Below are 23164 nucleotides of genomic sequence, written 5' to 3'. Positions count from 1 at the left end.
AGATGTCATAAGATGGGCAAAAATTAAAAATTTTGACTACACCAAGTATTGGCAAGGATATGAAACAAAAGGAAGTGTAAAATACTGACAGTAAACGGGAAAATTGATTGCTTATAAATTGTATAACTATTTTGGAAATCAATATGACTTTAAGTTGAAATTATACATTCCCTATGGCCAAGCAATTGTAGTACAAGAGAAGTCTATGCACACAATACCAGAATGTGCAAACAAGAATGTTCATAGCCATACTCTTGATACCAACTCAAATATCTACCTACAGTAAAACAAATAAACTACAGTACACTCATACAATGGAATACAGCCACATGCAATACAAACGATAAATAAAACGTAGAGCAAACAAAGCAAGTCACAAAAGTTCATAATTTTGAAATTTTAATAGAAGATCAGGCAAACAACATTGTTTCCAGATACACATAGACTTATTAAAAACTAAAAATAAAAGCAAGGAAATAATCATTATAAAAGGCAGATGGTAGTAACATACAGAATGGAGGGAGGGAGCTACAGTCTGGGAACTCTGGTAGACTTCTGAAATGCAGCAATGCTCTATTTTTTGACCTAGGTGGTATGGTGTTCACTTTTTAACTCTTTGTTAAACTATACATATATGTGTTATGTCCGTTTGAGTATGTAATGATTTCATTATTTACAAAATCAAATCACGTGACCACTTCCCTGTTAGACGTGCAAGCACGTATTATCATAAAAGCCAAGTTATATTCTGAAAGAGCTGAAAAGTTGATTAGAATGTATAACATAAAATGACTGTATCTTCATTACAGATTTCACAGTAAAAACTAGAGGTTTTTCTAAAATATCCAACTCTGATATTCATTTAAAGATGAGATATCCTACCCTTACCACTCAAAAGTGCGATGGTTTTCTTCTAGTCTGCTCAGCCCTTAATGTCATTCTGCTAGCACTCTGGAAAGCCATAGCAAATGACTTACCAATAACCAATACTGTCTAGTATAAAATGTTCCATTTCATTCCAATAACTTTAAAAGCTCTCTTTAAAAATAATTAAGGAAAACTTGCCAAAAAAAACTTTTTGTGGATAAATACCCATACCACCGTCACCACAGCTAGCACATCTATATCACCTACCATATACAAAGACCTTTACATGTTATTAACTCAATATTCAGCACTCTGGAGTATTATTATTGCCCCATTATACATGAACAATTTGAGTTACAGAGATATTCGTTTGCCCAAGTAAAAAGCAGAAGAGCTTACATGGGAAAGATAAAACCAAATTCAGAAACAATTTTTAAAAATTGTATATGTGGGGCACAGTTTAAATAAAGGTGTAGTTCTTAATGATATCTTTATATTTTCTTTTAGTTCAATTCAGATCTAACTGAACAGTCCAGTAAACGCATGGAGTGTGTATCAGAGAAGCAGTGGAGCTGGAAGGTCACCCTATGCCAGTCCCACAGTTCACTCTTATACTCACATTCAATACACATTTACCAACTACCTAGTAAGTACAACCAGGGAACCAGGGACTGGATACAAAGACAAATATGACATAGCCCATGCCCACAAGAAACCCATAGTATGGAAAAGGGAGGAGAAAGCAAACAGGAATTTATCAGTACCTCAATACTTGTCATAATCCCCTACCTTACCTCTGAGTATAAAATATTTATAGTAGATTCAAAGAGACATAGTTCTTGGTTGATCCAATGTATGACTTGATTCTACAGCCTATTGGTTCTCAAAGTGTGGTGCCAGATCAATAGTATCACCATTACATATGAGTTTACTAGAAATGCAGATTCCTAGGCCCCCACTTCGGACTCATAAAATCAGAAACTCTGGGGTAGGGCCCATTAATCTGTTTTAACAAGCCCTCGAAGAGATTCTGATACACATTAGAATTAGAAAACCACTTCTGTAGTCTTATCAATGTCAACAGACCATAAACTGGAATAAATTAGACACAATAACATTCACCTGCCACCCTCAGGCTGTTCTAAACTATAAGGGCCATCTAGATTGTTCCCAACCCAAGGATATATTTTTCAAGAAAGCCCAACAAGACTCTAGCAATACCAGGGGCTCCAGAGTGGACTAGAGTCCAAAAAATTATGAACATGGAAAAGAAATTTTTAAATAAACAGGGCCCACTCATTTAGTCCCACCAAATGTCAAAAAGTATCACAAATGAATGATAGCCAAGGTTATGCTAAATTGCAAATTAGTTATCCTAAATGAAATTTTATTTCTAGCAGCAATTTCATACCAAGTTGCTGTGTCAGAATTAAAAAAAAACAAAACAAAAAAAACTCTCAACTATCTATTATCTGGAATTTGAATTTAGACAGAAAAAAATTTTATTTTAACATGAGAAAACTCAAAATTTGAAGAATTCAGAACATTCAATTTTAAGTATCCCATGCCTCTAGTTCCACATATAACAAAGAAAGGATTATTAAAATAATCATTTTCTGCTTGAAATGTCTCCCTGTTTATAATCTTTTTTAAATTTTTAAATTCCCAAGTTCAATTTCCACTAGTTCTTAAACAGGAATCCATAAAAAGTGTCCAAAGGTTTAAAATTAAAAGGAAATACTGTCAACAAAAAGGCATATATCATACACTGACGTCTGTTTTAATTTACTCAGAGACTGACCACTATACTTAAGACTTAGTTGTCATCTCGTCCTGACTCTAAACAGGATAGGAAGCGCTTACATAAGTGCATAAAGACAAAGAGGTAAAAGAAAAGAAGTGCTACTAGTACGTCTACAAGTCAAATGATTCCTTTATAAATGTCCACTCAAATTAAACAAATATCACTGCTTCCTCCAACAACAAAAGGAAAGGAGCACCTTCACTTTTAAATAGAACAAATATAGCTAAACTACCCTAGTTTCTCAAATTATTGCCAAGATAAATCACCAGTGAGTTTTTACCTTCTGACCCTGAACAATCTTTCTGAACCACTTTTGATAATTTTAGTTTGAATACAATGCATATACAAGCATCAGAATCTTTAAAAACAGACAGGAGGTATAGCTTAGTGGTAGAGCTCATGCTTAGCGTGGAGTAGGACCTGGGTTCAATCTCCAGTACCGCCACTTTAAATGAATGAATGAATCAATCAATCTAATTACCCCCCACAAAATAAATGAATAAATAAATAATAATCTTTTTAAAAAAATTTATATATGAAGGTTTATAATAATTAATTCAAGATAATAATGAGCTTTAAAGTTTATACATACACACAGACATACCTGTTTTTTCTACTGTGGGTCTACTATCTAACTGCACATGACCCACACAGTTATTAATCTACTTTTATTTTAAGGGAGAGGAGTAAACATTAAGTCAATACTCAGTGTATAAAGTATATAAGCTATCTTTAAAACTGCTTTAAAAAGAAATCTTCAAATGGTCACTCCTAGTCCTAATATCCTCAAATTTCATCTACCCCAACCATACGTTTTTATAGACATCAGTCACGTTTCTTGACCTGACACAGGATGATCTAACAAGAAAGAGAAAACCCAAGAGGAACAATGCCTAAAAACATAACTTAGAAGGTTCTTGGGAAGCTTACCTCTTTAGGACACTGATTTTTGCAGCAACTGAGGAGGTTCTTTTCATTTACATCAGCTGTGGTTATTTTTCTAAAAAGATGAGAGGAAGTTTTGATGACATTCAAACCAAAGTCCATTTTATAACATGGTTTATCTAAAAATAACTCACAATTTCAAACATATCCATAAAATTACCTTATATACTTCATTTTTAAAGGAAATGTTTTGATTGTATCTCATCTATAACATCCTCAAATTGCTTAATTGTTCTGATAACTCAAACTTTGTAGCCCTTTATCTTTTACCAACAAATCAAATGTCACAATGGCAATAACTTCAAAAAGAAAGTAGAAAACAGGCACAAAATATCATCTGTGCCTGGCCTCTCTTCAGTAGTTCCTGCTAGTACCTTTCCCTGTATCATTGCTCATAACAGAAATTCTTCCTAAAGCTTCCACATAAAGGATTTTAAACTAATGGTTCAGTATATTACTTAAAAGCTGACCCAGAGAAATGCTCACCCAGGTTTATTTCTAAAGAACAGGGGGGAAAAAATGTTACTTCAAATTGAGTTTAGGCTGTTCAGTGGGAAAAGCAGTAAGCTTATCAGAAAAATTTTTTTCAGTTGTTTTTGGATTAAGCTATCCATTAATGTTAGAAATTGATTCTTTTTATATTAGAGCATTTAAAGCAGTCTGTGCTTTTATGTCTCATTCAGTGGGTAATTTAGAAAAAGTCACAAACACCAAGGAATAACACCACTTTCTAATAAAGAGTTGAACAGAACCACAGTAAACACCACATGAGTCAGTAACTAGCAACAATCTAAAAATCCCTATCGTATGCTTCTCACTTTTCTCTTCCCCGTTGTCTTTCTTCTCCTTTCCTTTATTCTTTCTTTTCCTGTCCCTGCACTAGACCAAAGTGCCAAAACATACCATAAGTTTAGCCTCCACTGTCAAAATTATAATCTTAAGTATTTATATCAAATTAGGGAAAAATGTATTCTAACAGACAATTTTCTTGGCAAAATTTCATTTAATAACAACAGTAAGTTTTTATACTGACTTTTATATGGAAGTTTTATAATTTCATTCTTACAAATATGGTGCTCACCTCTGAACTTAAGAGTTAATAACATTTTGTTCCTGTTACTATATAATTAAAAATAAGTTAGCTTTTCAAGGCCTCTTTTATACCTAATTTCTATAGAAGAAAGTACACGAAGTAGAAAACAACTAAAAGGAAATCTTGACTTATGTAATTACTCACTGAATTGAAAGTAAATGAAATTATCAGAACAAATACTGAGACTGAAGAATTCTGCATAAAAACAGAGATTTTAAATATGCATTCAAGAAAAAGAAAAAGGAACTCTGGTTAGCTGTGGTAATAGAAGCCATCTCAATCCAAACATATTCACACATTTCACCCCAAATACATCCAGCTCAAATCCCATGCCCTGAGCAAAACCATTCCACAAACTTCAAATTATCTGTAGAAAGAAAAAAAAAAAAACTAATTCCTAGCAGAGCTATTTCTCAAGCTCCCATAGCAAGTCTTTTCAGAGAGCTTAGCAGAGTTCTGGAAAAACTGAGCAGAAAAGAGAAGAGGGGGACTGAGCAAACACACCAGAAAGAAAAAGTCCACCCTAAAAGTAAAAATACTGAAAAAGTCTTGGTAGATCAGAAAACTAACTAAAGAGAAGAGACTTGAAAAAGTGCGCAAGAATCAGAGTCAGTGTTGGAAAGGCAACACTCTGGAAGAAGGTAAAAAGGGAAGGTGCCACTTGGAAACAACAAACGAAAAAAGAAGCAAGAGGGTGAGATTCAGAATCCTAGAAGATCAAAGAAAACCCCTTCTCATCAGTTTCATCCATTAATAAAGCAAAATTATCTTAACTCTCCATACAAAACTGCTAAAACTAAAAACTGTAATATTTTATTTTTTAAATTTCAACAAAATAATTTTAATACTTAAAAAGAATAAAATTGGATTTTCCAATTTAAAGCATGAGTCTAGAGTATAAGCAACAAAAACAAATCTAATATTAATAGGCATTTTTCAAACAGTATTTATGCTCAAAAAAATCAGAAATAAAGTCATCTTCCCAAATTTAATTTGAGTAAAATAAACTTACAAAAAGCCCACTTTATAGACTTATGAAATGGAGCTGAGCAAGTTAGGTTAATTATTTAAGATCATGATTAAACAGAAAAAAAATGGAACTTTTTTTCCCTTTACTTAATCCACAAGCAAAAATTTGCATTTCTAGGCAAGGTAAATGTAGAAGTCATATCCTAGTACAATAAATGTCATTAACAGCAATACTTGTAATAAACAAAAACCTATCTTTAAAATCCATAATTTAAAAACTGTGCAGAAGTAACTATGTGCAAGTCAACTTGATCCAACAAAATTCTAGTTGACACTGTTATTTGAACAACCTGCTATAGGAGTGCTTCACCTATTTTTTCAACTTTTTTCCTAACAAAATCTTATACAGAATCCCCAAATGGAAAAACACAGAATTGCCCCGGTTGAAATCAGGGTAAAGTTTCTAGAAGGTGAAATACTCTCCATTTCTTCCTTCCAGATCTCTATCGAAAGATCTAGGTCTCTAGAGTCTGAGGACCACACTGAAAAACATTCCTTAAAGTCTTCCACACAGGGTTCTGAATTATAAAAAGATACCAGGTAAAATAATTTTACTAAAACAAGAATATTTCCTCAGTCCACTTACCTGCACTCCACATAAAGACTTGTGATCTTGCAGTGACATTTTATTCTAAGCATCTGAACACAAGGAGGACATTCTCCAGGGTGACACGGCAAAACACACGGATGAGGACAACCTGGCGGCCGTGACTTAGAGCACCCTTCCTCACACTGAAGGCATTCTGGGCCAGCCTGGTAAGTACCAAGGAAATACATCATCTAAACACAGAAGTCTAACATTTCTATAGTTTATAGTTTTATAGTTAAAGTTATAAAATTTATATACCTTATTAAAAGAAAGTACATCTGCAGCTCTTAGAAATACTGTTAAAGAGCGGAGGGTAGAGCTCAAATGGCAGAGTACATGCCTAACATGCAGAAGGTCATGGGTTCAAGCCCCAGTACCTCCTCTAAAAATAAAATCTACCTACCTCGCCCAACAACAACAACAAAAAAATACAGTTAATAAAATGGTGCCATGTTTTTCACTTCCTAGTCAGTGGCAGAAAAAAACATACAGAGTAAAATGTTATCAGTTTCTACCCAAGAAGCATGATCATCACCAAACTAAAGAAATCAATACACTATTAACACATAAATAAAAATTACCAAAGCGTTCGACATTCTAGGACTGTCAGTCTCATTTTGCCAAAGAGAAACACATATAAAAGGGAAAGAGAATGACTAGCAGTTTATTTTTGAATGCAGGTCTATGATTACATTACAAAATTAATTACATTTACAAATAAATGAACCTTAATGTAACTCAACAAAGCACCTCTCTGCTCTAGGAATTTAATAGTTAAGTGGTATCTCTCTACTAAAGAAGATTTTTACTGCAGGATATTGCTTATTTTCACATGTCACATGAGATTAAAATCAGAGAGCTACAGAAAGGATACTAACTCAAGGGTAAACATTTTTTATTATCATTCCCAAGTACAGCCATGATTACAAGAGTTATTATGTCAATAAAATTCTAAGGTATTTTTGACATGTAAGATTAAAAAGAAAAGGTGTTTCAATTATGAAACATTCCTCTATAAATAACTTCTATTTTTTATTTTAAAAAGTATATTAATGTATTCCATAAGTACTTATTCAGCATTATGTGCCAGGTATTGTGGGAATATGCAAGACTGGGGAGGATCCCTGGCCTAAGAAATTTACATTTAAGTGGGAAGGTAAAGAACGTAATAGAATGTCTTCATAAATCCTCAGAGAAAAGATAAAGCAGAGTAAGACCGAGTGATAGTAGCGACAAGAAGGAAGCCTATCTGATCAAGTTCATATTTGAACAGAAATTGAGTGAAATAAGTGAGAGAGTCACAAGAATGCAGAGTCCCAGAGAAAAGGACAGTAGGTGCAAAGGCTCTGAGGTTAAGAACAAATTGGAATATTCAAGAAATAGCAAGAACAGAAACTGTTATTTACTTCCAGCAAAAGGTTGAGAATTTATTAAAATTGTGAACATCATCTAACATACATACTAGATTTAAAAAATAGCTGAGAGCAAATGCTCCAGACTAAACTCTCAGAGATGTAAGTGGACAAAAGTGGAGGTGATATTACCACTTAGCATCTAAAAAAGATACACAATTTCTGTACTTTTATCATGAAATCAAATCCTATGTGATAACACAGATACAGCATGTAAGGAATATCACATTAAAAGGCATATCATTACGAGCTAGCACAAAGACATAGAGAGATATACACCAAGCTGTTAAAGTTGGTTGTCTTAGAAAAGGGAATGAAGGAGAAAGGATGAATGCAAGAAAAAGAGAAGTTAAAGCAAAATGGAAAAATATTTATGGCATAATTATTGAAAAAAATGTTTCAAATATACTGTAAGCATGTATATATTCAACCTAAGGACATTACCTTGTTTTTGGTAGTGCAGGAATCAATTTCAGTTACCTTGTGGCATTCTTTCTTACATGTATGATTCTGACAATCTAAGGTTCGTCCACACATTCTCTTACAAGAGTAGGGTCCTACAGCATGGCATGGTAGTGGGCTCACCTTAAAATTTAAGAAAAAAGGGAAAATTAGCAATACACACACACAAAACCTATCGGAAGCATGTTTCCAAAATGCCTCTGTTATTACTTGAAAACAAGTTTCGTCTAATACATTTTCATTAATAACTGTTATTATCAAAAATCAAAGTAACCTATCCAAAAAACCCAAAGAAGGAATGCCAAGAAGCAAAAAAAGTCTAATCCTAAAAGGGAAATTCAATATAATTATTTTGTAGTGAATGCATATAGAAAGGCTAATTCCCAAATAAAAGCACTGTATATTGTAAAAATTAATAGACAAACTCTTATACTCGTTGTAGCACTAAAAAGACAATACTTTGACTTTGTTATTTCTAGCATCCATCATATAGAAAAGGTATAGATTACAAGCTTTACTTAAAGTTTGTGCTTGTAACTCACCTCGTGCTTCCCAAGACATTCCCTGCAGGAAAAAAATAAAATGAAATGAAAACATTATACATTCTTCAGAAAGAATATTTTTATAGCAAAGATGCTAACTCTACTAGTTTTTTTACTTAAGAACAAAAAAATCAACACATATGGAAATAATAAGTGATTACAGAAAGGTTGCAGGATACAAAGTTAATACACAAAAGCCAATGAACCTGTATACCAGCAATGAACAACTGGGATTAGACATCAAAAACACACCACTATTCATAATTAGCACACAAAAAAATTAAATACTTAGGTATAAATCTAACAAAATAAACACATGATCTATATGAAGAAAACTACAAAACACTGATAAAAGAAATAAAAGATCTAAATACATGGAGAGATATTTCATGTTCATCTATAGAAAGGTACAATATTATTAAAATGGCACTTCTTTCCAACTTGATCTAGATTCAACACAATTCCAATCAAAATCCCAGCTAGTTATTTTGTGGATTATCAACAAATTGATTCTAAGGTCTATATGGAAAGAGTAAAAACCCAGGATGGCCAACACAGTACTGAAGAACAACAAAGAGAGAGGACAGACACTACTACCCAAATTCAAGACTTACTATGAGGCTACAGTGATCAAGACAGTATGGTACTGCGGAAAGAATACACAAATCAACTGAATAGAATAGAGCCTAGAAATGGACCCACATAAATGTAGCCAACTGATCTTTGACAAAGGAGAAAGGCAATCAAATACAGAAAGGATAGTCTTTTCAACAAGTGACTGGTGCTGGAACAAAGGGAGATCCATATGGAGAAAAAGATACAACAAACCTTACACCTTTCACAGCAGTAAACTCAAAATGGATCACAGCCCTAAATGTGAAATGCACAAGTATAAAACAAAGGAGAAAATCTAGGTGACCTTGGGTTTGGTAATGACTTTTTAAACCCAACACCAAAAGCATGATCCATGAAAGAAAAATGGTTTAGCTGGACTTCATTAAATCAAAAGCATATGCTCTGCCATAAACACTTAAATAAAAAAGGGTTAAATGAAAACACTTAAATGAAAAGACAAATCACAGACTAGGGGTAAATATCTGGAAAACACATATCCAGTAAAGGACTTATATCCAAAATACAAAAGAATCTTAAAACTCAGCAATAAGAAATCAAACAATCCAATTTTTTTAATGGGTAAGATTTGAACGGAGAACAGACACTTCACCAGAGAAGACATACAAATGGCAAATAAGCATGTGAAAAAATGTTCAGCATCATATGCCATTAGAGAACTGTCAATTAAAACAATGAGATATGACTATACACCTACTGGAATGGCTAAAACCCAAAATCCTGACAACAGCTTATACTGGCAAAGATGTAGGCAACAGGAATTCTCATTCATTGTTGGTAAGAATGCAAAATGGTACAAGCCACTTTGTTAGACAGCTTGGCAGTGTCTTATAAAAGTAAATGTAGACTTACCATATGATCCAGCAATAGCACTCCTAAATACCTACCAAATGAGTTGAAAACATATGTCCACATAAAAACCTGCACATAATTGTTTTCTTCGTAACTGCCAAAACTTGGAAACAACCAAAATGTCTTTCAATAGGTGAATGGATAAACAAACAGTGATAAATACATAAACCGGAATATTATTCAGCAATAAAAAGACATGAGTTACCAAGCCATAAAAAGACATGGAGGAAACTTAAATGTGTATTATTAAGTACAATATGCTAAAAAGGTTACATACTGTAGGATTACAACTACAGGACATTTTGGAAAAGACAGTAAAAAGATCAATGGTTTCCAGGGACTTCAGGGGGAAGGAGGTGAGGGATAAATAAAGGTAGCATGTTTTTAGGGCAGTGAAACTATTCTGTATGGTACTGTAATGGTGGATACTTGAGATTATACAATTATCAAAACTCATGGACCATATAACCCAAAAAGTAAACCCTAATATAAACTATAGACTTTAGGTAATAATAATGTATCAGTTCCTCAACTGTAAAAAAAAAAAAATCTACTCTAAGAAAGAAATTATATTACCTGGATAGTTCATGTGACAAGTAATATTTTTCAACATATACTTCATAATAAGTTTGTTTTACATGCCACTGAAAAATCATTATATCAGAGTTAGAAGGATCACTATACTTTTGTTTTTCTTTTTTAGACTGAGATAAAATTCATATACCATTAAAGTTATACTTTTAAAGACTACAATTCCACAATAATATAAGCTATTAATAATAGAGGAAACTGTAAGTGTGTGGCAGGACATATGGGAACTTTTTGTACTTTCTGTGCAATTTGCCTGGAAACCTAAAAAATCATCTAAAAAAGATAAAGTCTATTTTAAAAAATAAATAAATACTTCATTTCCCTTTCAAGAAACTGGCTTAGAAACTGTATTGTGATCCTGTTCTGGGCCAATGAAATGTGAAAGGAGTTTTACTATGGGGCTTCTGGGAAAGGTTTCCTCACTCTTTAAATAAAAAAAATGATGGTTGAAGGCAGTTTCCATTGACCCCTTTGGAAACTTCACTAGGTGGATGGGAAGCTTATTAGAAGGCCAAATAGCCTGAAAGCAAAGATGACACACGAAGAATAAAGCAGAAAGACAGAATCTGCCCCTTGATGATGCATCACTGAATTGACCGGATTAACCAACCATGAAGCGGCTCTACCTCCAGTCTAATTGTGCAAGGCATAAACATTACCATGTCGCTTTCTATTTATGGTTCTTGGTACTTGAAGCCAAAGGCACCCTAAATGAAATAACACACGTATTACATGTGTTATATGTACATGTTCAGAACTCTTTTACCACAAGGCCAAATTATCATTAAAAGTAATGTTATTTTCAAAAACCAGAGGGCAAGGGATAAGAAAACAAGAACATTCTACTCTAAGAAAGAAATTATATTACCTGGATAGTTCACATGACAATAAAAATATATACAATAATAATTTTGGTATATATACATGCCACTGAAAAATCACATCAGAGTTAGAAGGATCTTTATTCATGTTTTTCTCCTTTTTTAAATTGAGATAAAATTTGGTATCATAAAATATATACTTTTGAAGAGTACAATTCAGTGGTGTTTAGTATACTCGTAAGGTTGTGTAACCATCACCACTATTTAATTCTAAAATATTTTCATAATTTCAGAGAGAAATTCTAAAACTATTAGAAGTCACTTCCTCATGGTCTCCTGTCCGCAGCCCCCAGCAACTACTAATCTACTTTCTGTCTCTATGGATTTGCCTACTCTGGACATTTCATGTAAGTAGAATCAATTATGGGGCCTTTTGTGTCTGGCTTTTTTTTCACTTAGCATGCTGTTTTCAAGGTTCATCCATGTTATAGCATGTATCAGTAATTCATGCATTTTTATAGCTGAATAATATTCCATTGTATGGATATATCACATTTTGTTTATTCATTCACCAGGTGATAGACAATTGAGTTGTTCCCACTTTTTTGGCTATTAATAATAATGCTGCTATGGCAATTCACATACAAGTTTTTATGAACATATATTTTCAACTCTCTTGGGTTTAGATCTAAGAGTAAAGTTGCTGGGTCATGTGGCAACTCCACATTTATAGTCTCCTGAGAAACTACCAAGTGTTTTCCAAAGTAGCTATATCATGTTACATTTCCAATAGCAATGTACAATGGCTCCAACTTCTCTATACCTTCACCAACACTTATATGTCTTTTTTTATTTTAGCCTCCCTAGTGGGTGTAAAATGGTATCTCTCAGTGGTTTGGAGTTACATTTCCTAATCCATGATATTGAGCATCTTCTCATGTGTGTTTACTGGCCATTTGTAGATTTCTTCTGGAGACATCTATTCAAAGGCTTTGCCATTTTTAAATTGGATATTTGTCTTTTTGTTTCTCAGTCTTAGAATTCTTTACATGTTCTAGATAATATACTCCTATAAGATACACAATTTACAAACATTTTCTACCATTCTGTGGGTTATCTTCAGTTTTTTGATCGTGTCCTTAAAGCACAATTTCCTGATAATGCTCTCTGACTTAACTTTCACATAGCCCAATTAATCTATTTTTTACCTTGTCGCTTATGCTTTAGGTGTCATATCCAATAAACCAATGCCTAATCCAAGGACACAAAGATTTACACCTATGCTTTCTTCTAGAAGTTAAATAGTTTAAGTTCTTACTTTTTGGCCCCTGACCCACTTTGAGTTACCATTTATATATAGGTTGTGAGGCAGGGGTCTGATTTCATTTTTTACCATGTGAATATCCAGTTGTCCCAGTACCATTTGTTGGAAAAAAAACATTGTTTCCCCCACTAAATTGTTCTGACACTCCTGTCCAAAAAATCAATTGACCATAAATGTATAGATTTATTTCTGGACTGTCAGTTTTATTCCCTTGATCCATGTGTTTATCTGTATGCCAGTACCACACAGTCTTTGGTCTTCTTTCTCTCAGTAATGTTTTGTAGTTCTCAGTGTACAAAAATAGATTTCTTTCATTAAATTTGTTAAACAAAATGTTTGTTGTTTTTAATGCTATTGGAAGTGGGACTGTTTCCTTAATTTTCAGATTGTTCACTGTTAGTATACAGAAATAAAATTGACTTTTACATATTCATCATATTTCCTATAATCTTACTGAACTCATTTAATATCTCTAATAACTTTTGTGAAGATTCCCTAGGATTTTCTATATACAAGATCATGTCATCTGAAAATACAAATAGTTCTACTTCTTTATTCCCAGTGTGAATAATTTTTACTCCATTTTCTAGTCTAACTTTTTAGGCTTGCACTTCCAAAACAATGTTGAACAAAAGTGGCAAGAGCAGATACCCTAGTCTTGCTTCCTGATCTTAAGGGGGAAAGCTTTAAATCTCCCACCATTAAGTTTGTTACCTGTATGTTTTTCACAGATGCCCTTTATCAGGCTGAGGAAGTTCTCTTTTAATTCAAATTTGTTGAGTGTTTTTATCAAGTATGTCAGATTGTGTCAAATGTTTTTCTGCATCTATCAACTTTCCCTTATTCTACTGATAAAGTATTACACTGATTGATTTGAATCAATGATTGACTGATGAATGAATGATTGATGTTGATTCAACCTTGTATTTCTGGGATATAGCCCACTTGGTTATGGCGTATAATTCTTCTGTTGCTGGATTCAGTTTGCCAGTGTTTGGTTGAGAATTTTTACATCTATATTCAAAAGGGATATTGGTCTATAGTTTTCTTGTGATATTTTTCTCTGGTTTAGTATCAGGGACATACTAGCATCACTGAATGAGTTATGAGGTGTCCCTCCTTAGTGAAGCACTGGTGTTAATTTTTTTAAATGTCTGGTAGAATTCAATAGTGACATCACCAGTCCTGAGCATTTCTTTGTAGTAATTTTTCAGTTACTAATTCAGTCTCTTTACTACACTTTGAACTATGTCAAAAGATTTTTTTAAAAAGCTAAAATTCTACTACTTACATAGGAATAGGAACTTGACATGGAGGACAAGGCAATGCAGTCTGAATAAATACTGGTTCAGAATGCTGTTCCCAAGGGCCCGTAGGTTGGTGCTACAAGTAAAATACATGACAATTTTAAGTCAGAGGGATTAAATTGTACGGCCATTATAAGAATCTATGAAAATTGTTCTAGGAATCCTCTGCTTAAGCAGGTTAAAATTTTTTCAAGTAATCAACAAATCGTGCTTACTGAAATATTTTATTCCATCCTTATTCTATCACATTGTTCCCCTTCAACATTCTTATATTAAAAATTGAGGCAGACTCTAGTTTTTAAATGACAGAACAAAGACAATATACCCTCTTTCACTTCTCATAAGCCAAAAGAGTAAGAAACAGAATTGTAAAATCCAAATTCCATCAATAGAATGTAATCTCCATTATTTTGTTCACTGTTGTCTCCCCAGCACCTATAACAATGCTTAACACATAGTAAGGACTCAATAAATATTCACTGAATATGTGAATGAATCTTTGAGGAAACCAGGAGATGTCTATAACCCTAAACCACCACATATGAAGGAAGACTGACAAATTCATCTGTACAATGATTATAACATGACTATCACACTGTACTTGCAAACATTTCTTTACTGGTTTCTCTCCTTTTCTATATTAAGAGCTTCTTAAGACAAAAGACCAAGTCTTATTTACCTTGTACCCCAGCTCCTACCAGTGTTTAATACCCAATAGGTACTTAATCATTGCTTGTTGAACGACTAAGTAAAATTACAAAAATATGACCCACAGTAATGCACTACCTCTCAATAATATTGCTCCCTTACCCTGCCAGTTTGCTTTATTAATGCTTGATCATGACATGGAGCAGGACACAAGTGACCGCATTTCTCCAAAACCTTTTGGCAAGGTTGATGACATGGAGGACAAGAGCCAAAGTGACAGCGATGTTTTTCTTGACTTGTATGATGGCAAGTTGGTGGTCGACTAAATCATAAAGTACAGTTTTTTAAATTACTTTCGGTCATGGAACAATTATATCTAAAAATGCAATTATCTAATTATATATCTTCTGATTCCATACCGAATGAGCATATTGTGAATATTAATATTTTAGAACATTAAAGCAAAATTGAAAATATTAACAGTATTAAAAAATCAGTATGAATTTAAATCTGTAGGACACCAGATGTAAGTCTGCACGGAGTTTCGTACTAACCTGCACTGCTCTTTGCACTTGGGGGGTCTTGTGGTACGTTCTCGGCCACAGGGTACTGTCACCTTTGTATGACCACAATTGCACTTCACATCTACGGTTTCTGGGCAAGGATAACAACTACCTGAAAAAAAGGTCTGAAACTTAAAGAGAAATTTCCTTAACTACTCAAATTCCCATCAGTAAGAGAATCAGTAAGTTTAGTACGTTCGGATACTCTACTATGAGAATAAAGAAACTATATGAATGAATCTCACACACATAACACTGAGCAAAAGAAATCAAACACAAAGAGTATACAGCATATGATTCTATTCACATAAAACAAACAAGAAAAACAAATCTATGCTGTTCAAAATCAGGATGATGATTACAAAGGACACAAAAAGTTTAGGAAATGCTGCTAACGTTCTGTTTGATGATCTGAGTTCTGGTTACATGGCTATGATCAGTTTATAAAAAGTCATCAAGCTGTACACTTATGATCTGTATACTTTTCTACACCTACGCTGGTCCTTCAATAAAAAGTTTTAGAATTTTCTTTAAAATTTGCTAAAAGTTCTGTTCTAAATAACAAATTTAACACATTATTCATTCAAAACTACACAAGCAAAATGGAGCTAACTCTTCGGAAAATTTAACGTTAACAATAATCTTTTTGGCTTAGTTTCATACATACATCTATTCAAGTACATTATTTTCAGATAAATTCTCCAGTAAGAGTGAATTCTCATCAGGTTAACAACAGTACAAACAATTTTTGCATTACTCGTGCTTTGTGAAAGTCTAAATCCTAAAATCATATTTTAGGCTACAATTCCAAATATTTCTCTTTTAAACATTTCAAAAGAAAAAGTTTTTAGGGTTTCAGCTTTTGATTTTCTTTTGTTGTGGGTTGGCAGAAATACACAAAAACAAATTGAAAGAAATGTTTCTAAACAGGCTATAAAGTTCTCTCCAAAGCTTTAACATCATCTTAAAAGGCTTTCTTCCCCCTCTTGTTTTCCCAGTAAGGCACCCCATTATAAATGAAATAAGAAGAAGGGAATAAAGAGTCTTTAGCTAAGGAGTAGGTATCGCAAGAGAATGCTGCCTAGGTATCAGGACCAAGCAGGCAAAACACTGAGTAGCAGTTAACCTGATAAGAAATAGATTAATGATGAAAAATCATCCCATTAAAGCCTCGAGAAGCTCAAAATAGTTCCCTAAAACAAACAAAAGTTAAGAATTTTGATTCAAATAATGATCACAGAAAAAGAAACAGAGTAAAAAGCACCATAGAGAAAACACACACACATATTGTATAAATTACCAAATTTATACTTCAGTGTTTTGATAAGTATAATCCAGTAAAGTATTATCTTGATGGTAGTGTGAGCCAAGTTACCCTGACTCACGTGATCAAATTTTATTTTGATCTTTCCAAAAGAATGACTGGATGTCACATTTTTTGAAAGCTAATAGCGACATTTATGTCTGTTCTTACTCAGCACATTATATCAATTTCCACGCTTAACAATGATAATTTTCATACCTCTTCAGCAATTCAAAGAGAAATTTATCAAACATAACCTTTCTGCCACCCTAAACTACAGCATCACTTTTCCTTTTTTTAAATTAAATCTTGAGAACAAAAAGGGATAATTTCTCTGAACAGTCTTCCTACTGAAACCATGACAGATACCTGTACAACATGATGGATAAATTAAAATAATTTCACTGATAATACATACTTTTTAAATGAAAAGGAAGCATACAGAACGTAACTACAGTGACCAGTGGGTCATCGGTCCAGTAATTTTAGAATCATAAACATAGATGGCCTTAAAAGAACTATAAATCAAACTTCATATATTCACAGTGCAAACACGTAGTATCTTCTCCTGATGAGTTAACAGTTTAAATTATGAAGGTGCCTAGTATGATGGAAAATGATATAAAATAATGATTTTAGATATCTCATGTAACTGAGTATTAAACAAACGGTGAGAGTTGCACAACGATATCTTCACACATTTTCCCTAAGTTAAGTTTTGTCAGAGGCTAATAAGCTGCTTTTTTAAAAAATAAACATTCTGCCAAAAAATAAATAAATAATTGAAACAGGAGCTGATCAAACCTCTAGTCCTACTAACAATTTATAAGAAATACGGAGAAAAATGTCAACTAATATCACAGAGGTGCAATCTGCAAAATCCAGACTCTGTGAAATTAAATAAAGCAACCTAGTTTCTTAAACAAGTGACAAAGGAAAAGAAAAAAGACGGAAAATTATAGAAAAAGAGGTAAATATTAGGTTAATAGACTTTAGAGACATCAACCAATTACAACGTCAATCTCACTAGGTTTTTGAGTCATACAAACTGAAGTAAAAGATGAAGGTATTCATGAGACAACAAGGTGACACCAGATATTTGCTGATATTAAGAAATAGATGAACTATTTTCAGGTTAAGAATCCATCTTTTAGAGATGCATAATGAAGTATTTACAGGATTTGGCTCAAAATTACACAAGGGGGGATATGCTTTCAACATTTCTCCACCAAGTATGATACTTGCTCTAGCCTTTCTGCAGATAATCTGCATCAGGTTAAGGATTGCTCTCTTGTATTTCTAGTTAGGTTTTCATCATATATGGATGTTGAATTTTATCAACTGTTTTTGAGACACTTACTAAAATGATCTTATTTCTCCTTTAATCTGTTAATCTGATAGCAATAAACCCAACTTGGTTATGATAGATTAAGGTTTTGGATAGGTAATACTATAGTACCAGATAGCTGGATTTGAGTGGCTAAAACTTGAATATTTTACAAACATGTTCATGAGTTAGACTGGACTATAATTTTCTCTTCCTTTCCTTGTAAGATGATAAGCTAGGGCACATTCGTTTTTTACATATACTATCAAATATTTTATAAAGAGACTGAACTTTTATATATATATATACCTTAAATGTTCATTTGTTAAAAATCATGTGTAATAATGGAAAAAAATCTGAAAAGAAAAAAATATATATGTATGTACATATATAACTGAATAACTTTGCTGTACAACTGAAACTAATATTGTAAATCAACTACACTTCAATAAAAATTTTTTTTTAAACTCATGTGTAAAAATCAACTATGCCTGGTGTTTTCCTGCTAAGAAAATTCTAAACTTCTGATCCAGTTTCTTTCATGGTCATATAACTAGTCTGCTTTTCTACTTAAAGTGAAGCTCATATTATAACAGTGGTCTACCAGGCCCTACACATATTCTCCTTTCCCCAGCAATCCGTCATCCCACCATCTCTTTGAACTCATCTCCCACTATGTGTCCCCTGGAGCAACTACTTCAGTCCTCCTTCAGGTGTTCCCGCCTCAAGGCCTCTGCAATCACACTACCCCAACCCCATTTCCACAGGGCTTGATCCCCTACTTCTCTCAAGATTCCCTTCACATGTCATCATTTCAGTGTTCTCCTCTGACCACACTGTTTAGAACAGTACATACCACCCAGACTATCACAATTTTAACTTTACTCTAATTTTCTTTCTATACTTGTCCCTGATATTCTATACTAATTTGTTATTTATTTTATTCTAACTGAGGTGGAATAAAAAAATAAGTTCCCCAAAAGCAAGTACTTTATCAAAATTATTCTCTCATGTAATCCCAATGCCGGTACTTGGGAGACACCCCAAAATACTTATTGAATGAATTAATGACTAACTTCAGACTGTTCATAAAATTCAAATTTAATGGGTCAATGATGTAAATTAACTATAAAAGGGAATAAAATCCTTTTCGTGATGATGCAAACTGAAAAACTAGTTCTAAACTTTGCAACCTAAAGACACTGAGAGATCAGAGAATATCCACAGGGAAATGTCTATGGGGTTAATAGAATTTGCCACTTTTACTCATGGGGAGGCAATATGGTGTAATATTATTGAAGTGTAGGTTCACATCCTGACTTTGCAACTAGTTCTATGACTCTGGACCAATAGCCTCTGTACCTGCTTCCTCATTATAGAAAACAACAACAATATCACATACATTATAAGATTTCTGAGAGGATTAAGACGTTACGGGAGGTAATCCAGCATCCACCTATTCCTAAAAGAAGACAACAAAAAACAGTACAGGAATTTATCTCAAGTCATAAAGCTACTAAACTAAGCCCAGACTTGAGTCAGGACCTCCTAACTTAAGTCCATGCTCTCTCCACTACATTCTACTACGTTTCAATAGATTCCATTTCATATCAGCATACTCCAAAAGAGTAAAGTTAACTCAGTTTTCAATGTCTAATGACTTAGCCACCCCTTTCAGGTGGTATGCAAGGTCTCATATGCATAGATTAAAATTTTCCAGAAGCTATGTAACATGTGATATCACAACAGATTGAACGCAGAAGCAGATACGTGAATCTAGCTATCTTCTATTAAACTAGACATTAAAGACATTTGCAAAAATATAGAATACTATTCTAAATTTTTTCCAGAAAATAGTTATTTTTCATAGAAAATGTTACTGTATTAAGATGTAATGGGTTATTCCTAATTTTAAATAAAATAATAAATGTTACTACACTTTATTTTAATTCAAATACAATAAATGTCAGCAGGTAAAACCCACATTAACAAAAGGTCTTTTGGTCTAAAAAGACTGTAAAGGGGTCTTGAGAACAAAAATTTTGAGAACCACTGGTTAGAATATATCCAATCCCTTATAAGGCTTAATTTCATATAAATGTCTAAAATTCAAAATAATACTGACAAACCTAAGAATATATTAATTTAAAAACTTCATGAGGAAAGTCACGAAGAAGAAGGGAAACAACATGGTGTTACAGAAAGAACAAAAAGCCTACATTTAGAAGGCCTGGGTTCAAATCTTGGCTATATTGCTTTACTAAATATTTCCCTAAGTAAGTCACATCCTCTTTAGTTTAAATTTTCTTGTCCATAAAATAAGAGCATTGGTGACTGCCCTAACTTCTCAAGATTTTTAAGAGTAAGATAATAAATGTGAAAGCTCTCTGTCAACTATAAAGCACTATGTAAATATAAACATAAAATTACAGCTATGTTAAATTTTACCTCTATGGCAGACAGATGGACACTTATGGTTTCTACATCCTAAAGTCCGTCCACAGTTTTGATCACAAGGTGGACAGTTTCCAGGGCAACACTAAAGGGAAAGCAATATATAAAGAACAGGTAATTTGAAAATCATACATAATATGAATGTCATTACTACTTATTCACAGAACTTAGGGAAGTCAAAAGATAGTTCTTTTCACTGTAAGAACAGAAGTATTCAAGAGTATCAACATTCTTGTGCAGAATACATTGTACTAAGACCTTGTAAGTTTATAAAGACAATGACCTTATTTAGTGAAATCAAGCTAAATTTTCTTGCCCTTTAGTTAATTATTCAATGACTTAAAATAGTTCCATAAGATAGTTTCTCTTCTATTTATCTACACAGAGATAGACATTAACCACAGGAATGGATCTGGTCAAATCATATCGTCAATTCAGGCAAAGAATTAATCTGGCTATTTTTAAAATTTAATTAAAATAAAACCAGTTCAATGTATAGATTAGTTTGGCAGTTATTTTCAAACCATAGAATGAGACACTAAAGGAGAGAAGCAGAGGTAGGCTAATGGCTTCTAGCTTTATTTCGTTACTTCCCTGATTTCCAATCTGTGACAAATACAGCTGTCTATGACCTACCCCAATTTTCATTCACAAACACAAGGCAACTACTTAAAAGTCCATCTTGCCATTCTGACCTCTCATATATCCAAACCTTGCAAAAAAAAATACAGACTACAATTGTCTTAAGGAAACTTAAGATTATTACCTACTTAAGGACAAGTTTCAGTATATAAAAATAGCTCAAAACAAAATACATATTGTTGAAAAGCAATTAAAAGTCAAAATACTTCATTCAGTTAGGCAAATATTTCTCACTAAGTAATACCACGTGCCTATCTATCACCTTCCCAGTGGCAGTGGGGAAAAGACGATTATATGGTCCATGATGTGAGTAAGCCTTTAGAAATTTCTCTCACTGTGATGAGTAATAATGACCAGATTTACTCTCCTGCCTTAAACAACTGGAAAATCAGACAAAATACATGAAACAACAGTTTTCAGACATTAGACAATTGGGCAGCACAGGACAAAAACCCCTATGAGAAGAGAAACAAACAAGGTGAGTCCTATGATAGCACAAACTTAGACCTGGAGGATTCCAGGCTGCAGCTCAGGGTGAAAGATCACAAGGAGAGTCCAGTGGTCTCACCAAGATGAGCAGACAAAATTCATAGTTCAGAGAAGTCAGCGTGGAGAGAATTTGTGGAGAAGTGTAGCATAAAATAGAAAGTTCACAAAGTCTGGGAACCAATCAAAAGTCACCCAGCACACAAAGAAGCAGGAAAACATAATCCAAAAGGAAAAGGAAAGTCAATCAACAAGAATAGAGCCAGAAATGACAGATGACAGAATTAGAAGACAAGGACATTAAAAAGGCATTAGAAGTACAGCCCAGATGTACATTCAAGAAAATAGAGGAAAGCACGAGCATACAAAGAACAGATATGGAAGACATAAAAAAAAGATACAACTCCAAGTCTCAGAGATGAAAAAATATCATCTGAGATGAAAAAGCACATGATGGGATAAACAATGGGACTAAACAATGAAGACGAAAATTAGTAAACTTGAAGACAAAGTTATACACACCAACATAAAATATGGAAATTAAATAATAAACAGAGTATCAGTGACCTTTGGGACTTCAAGTAGCATGACATACACGTCATGGGAGTCTCAGAAGGCAATGGGTGGGAGGAAATATCTGAAGAAATAAAGATTGAAAATTTCACAAATTTGTTGAAAATTATAAATAGACCTAAGAAGCTCAACAAAAACTGAGCTAAGAAACATGAAGAAAACTATACAAAGGAACAGCACACACGAACTGCTGAAGACTAATGATAAAAGAGAAAAATCTTTAAAAATAGCCAAAGAAAAAAGACATATTACATACAAAAGAACAAGGATAGCAAAGATAATGGAGCAACATGTTTAACGTATGGCGGAAAAAATTCTAGCAAACTAAAATTCTACAGTAAGAATATTTCTCACAAACAAAAGCTGAAGATTTTTTATAAATGTTGGAAGAATTTATGAGCAGCACTACAAGAAATGTTAAAGGAAGTCCTTCAGACAAAAGAAAATTAAACCAGATAAAAACCTGAACCTAAATAAAATGATGAAAAGCACCAAAAATTATTAATTTGATGATAAATATAAAACACTACTACTTCTTATTTTTTCAAACTCTTTAAAAAATACTTGACTGTTTAAAGCAAAAATAAAAACAATGTATTTGAGGTTTATAAAATATATGGGTATAAAATTGTCTGAGAATCGAATAAAGAAGTTAAAATGGAATCATTGAAAAATAACACTCAATCAAATAAAAGACACAAAAGAGGGAAAAGGAACAAAGAAAAGATGGGCAAATAGAAGATAAACAGCAAAATGATAGATTTAAATCCAACCATTTTATTAAAGATCACAATAAATGTAAATGACCTACACCTGAATTAAATGACAAAGATTGAATAAAACAATTATCTAAATGCTGTCTATAAGAAATCTATTTTAAATATAAAGATATAAGTA

General features: G+C 33.1%; 1 protein-coding gene across 3 annotated transcripts in view; it reads right to left on the bottom strand.

Moving 5' to 3' along the window:
- NFXL1 (nuclear transcription factor, X-box binding like 1) overlaps positions 1-23164 on the bottom strand; it is a 48453-nt gene that overhangs the window by 9081 nt on the left and 16208 nt on the right. For all 3 annotated transcript variants that reach the window (XM_074348374.1, XM_010962593.3, XM_074348380.1), the window contains exons 12-19: positions 20561-20651; positions 15474-15594; positions 15082-15241; positions 14256-14347; positions 8744-8765; positions 8184-8324; positions 6325-6491; positions 3602-3671 (exon numbers count right to left, since the gene is read on the bottom strand). In XM_074348374.1, coding sequence (XP_074204475.1) covers positions 3602-3671; positions 6325-6491; positions 8184-8324; positions 8744-8765; positions 14256-14347; positions 15082-15241; positions 15474-15594; positions 20561-20651 — 864 coding nt within the window. The remainder of the gene's footprint in view (positions 1-3601; positions 3672-6324; positions 6492-8183; positions 8325-8743; positions 8766-14255; positions 14348-15081; positions 15242-15473; positions 15595-20560; positions 20652-23164) is intronic.

The sequence above is a fragment of the Camelus bactrianus genome, chromosome 2 (genome assembly GCF_048773025.1).
Source record: "Camelus bactrianus isolate YW-2024 breed Bactrian camel chromosome 2, ASM4877302v1, whole genome shotgun sequence".
In the NCBI taxonomy this organism is placed as follows: Eukaryota; Metazoa; Chordata; class Mammalia; order Artiodactyla; family Camelidae; genus Camelus; species Camelus bactrianus.
Note: the sequence above shows the minus strand (reverse complement) of the source record. Positions and strands in the feature narration are given on the sequence as shown.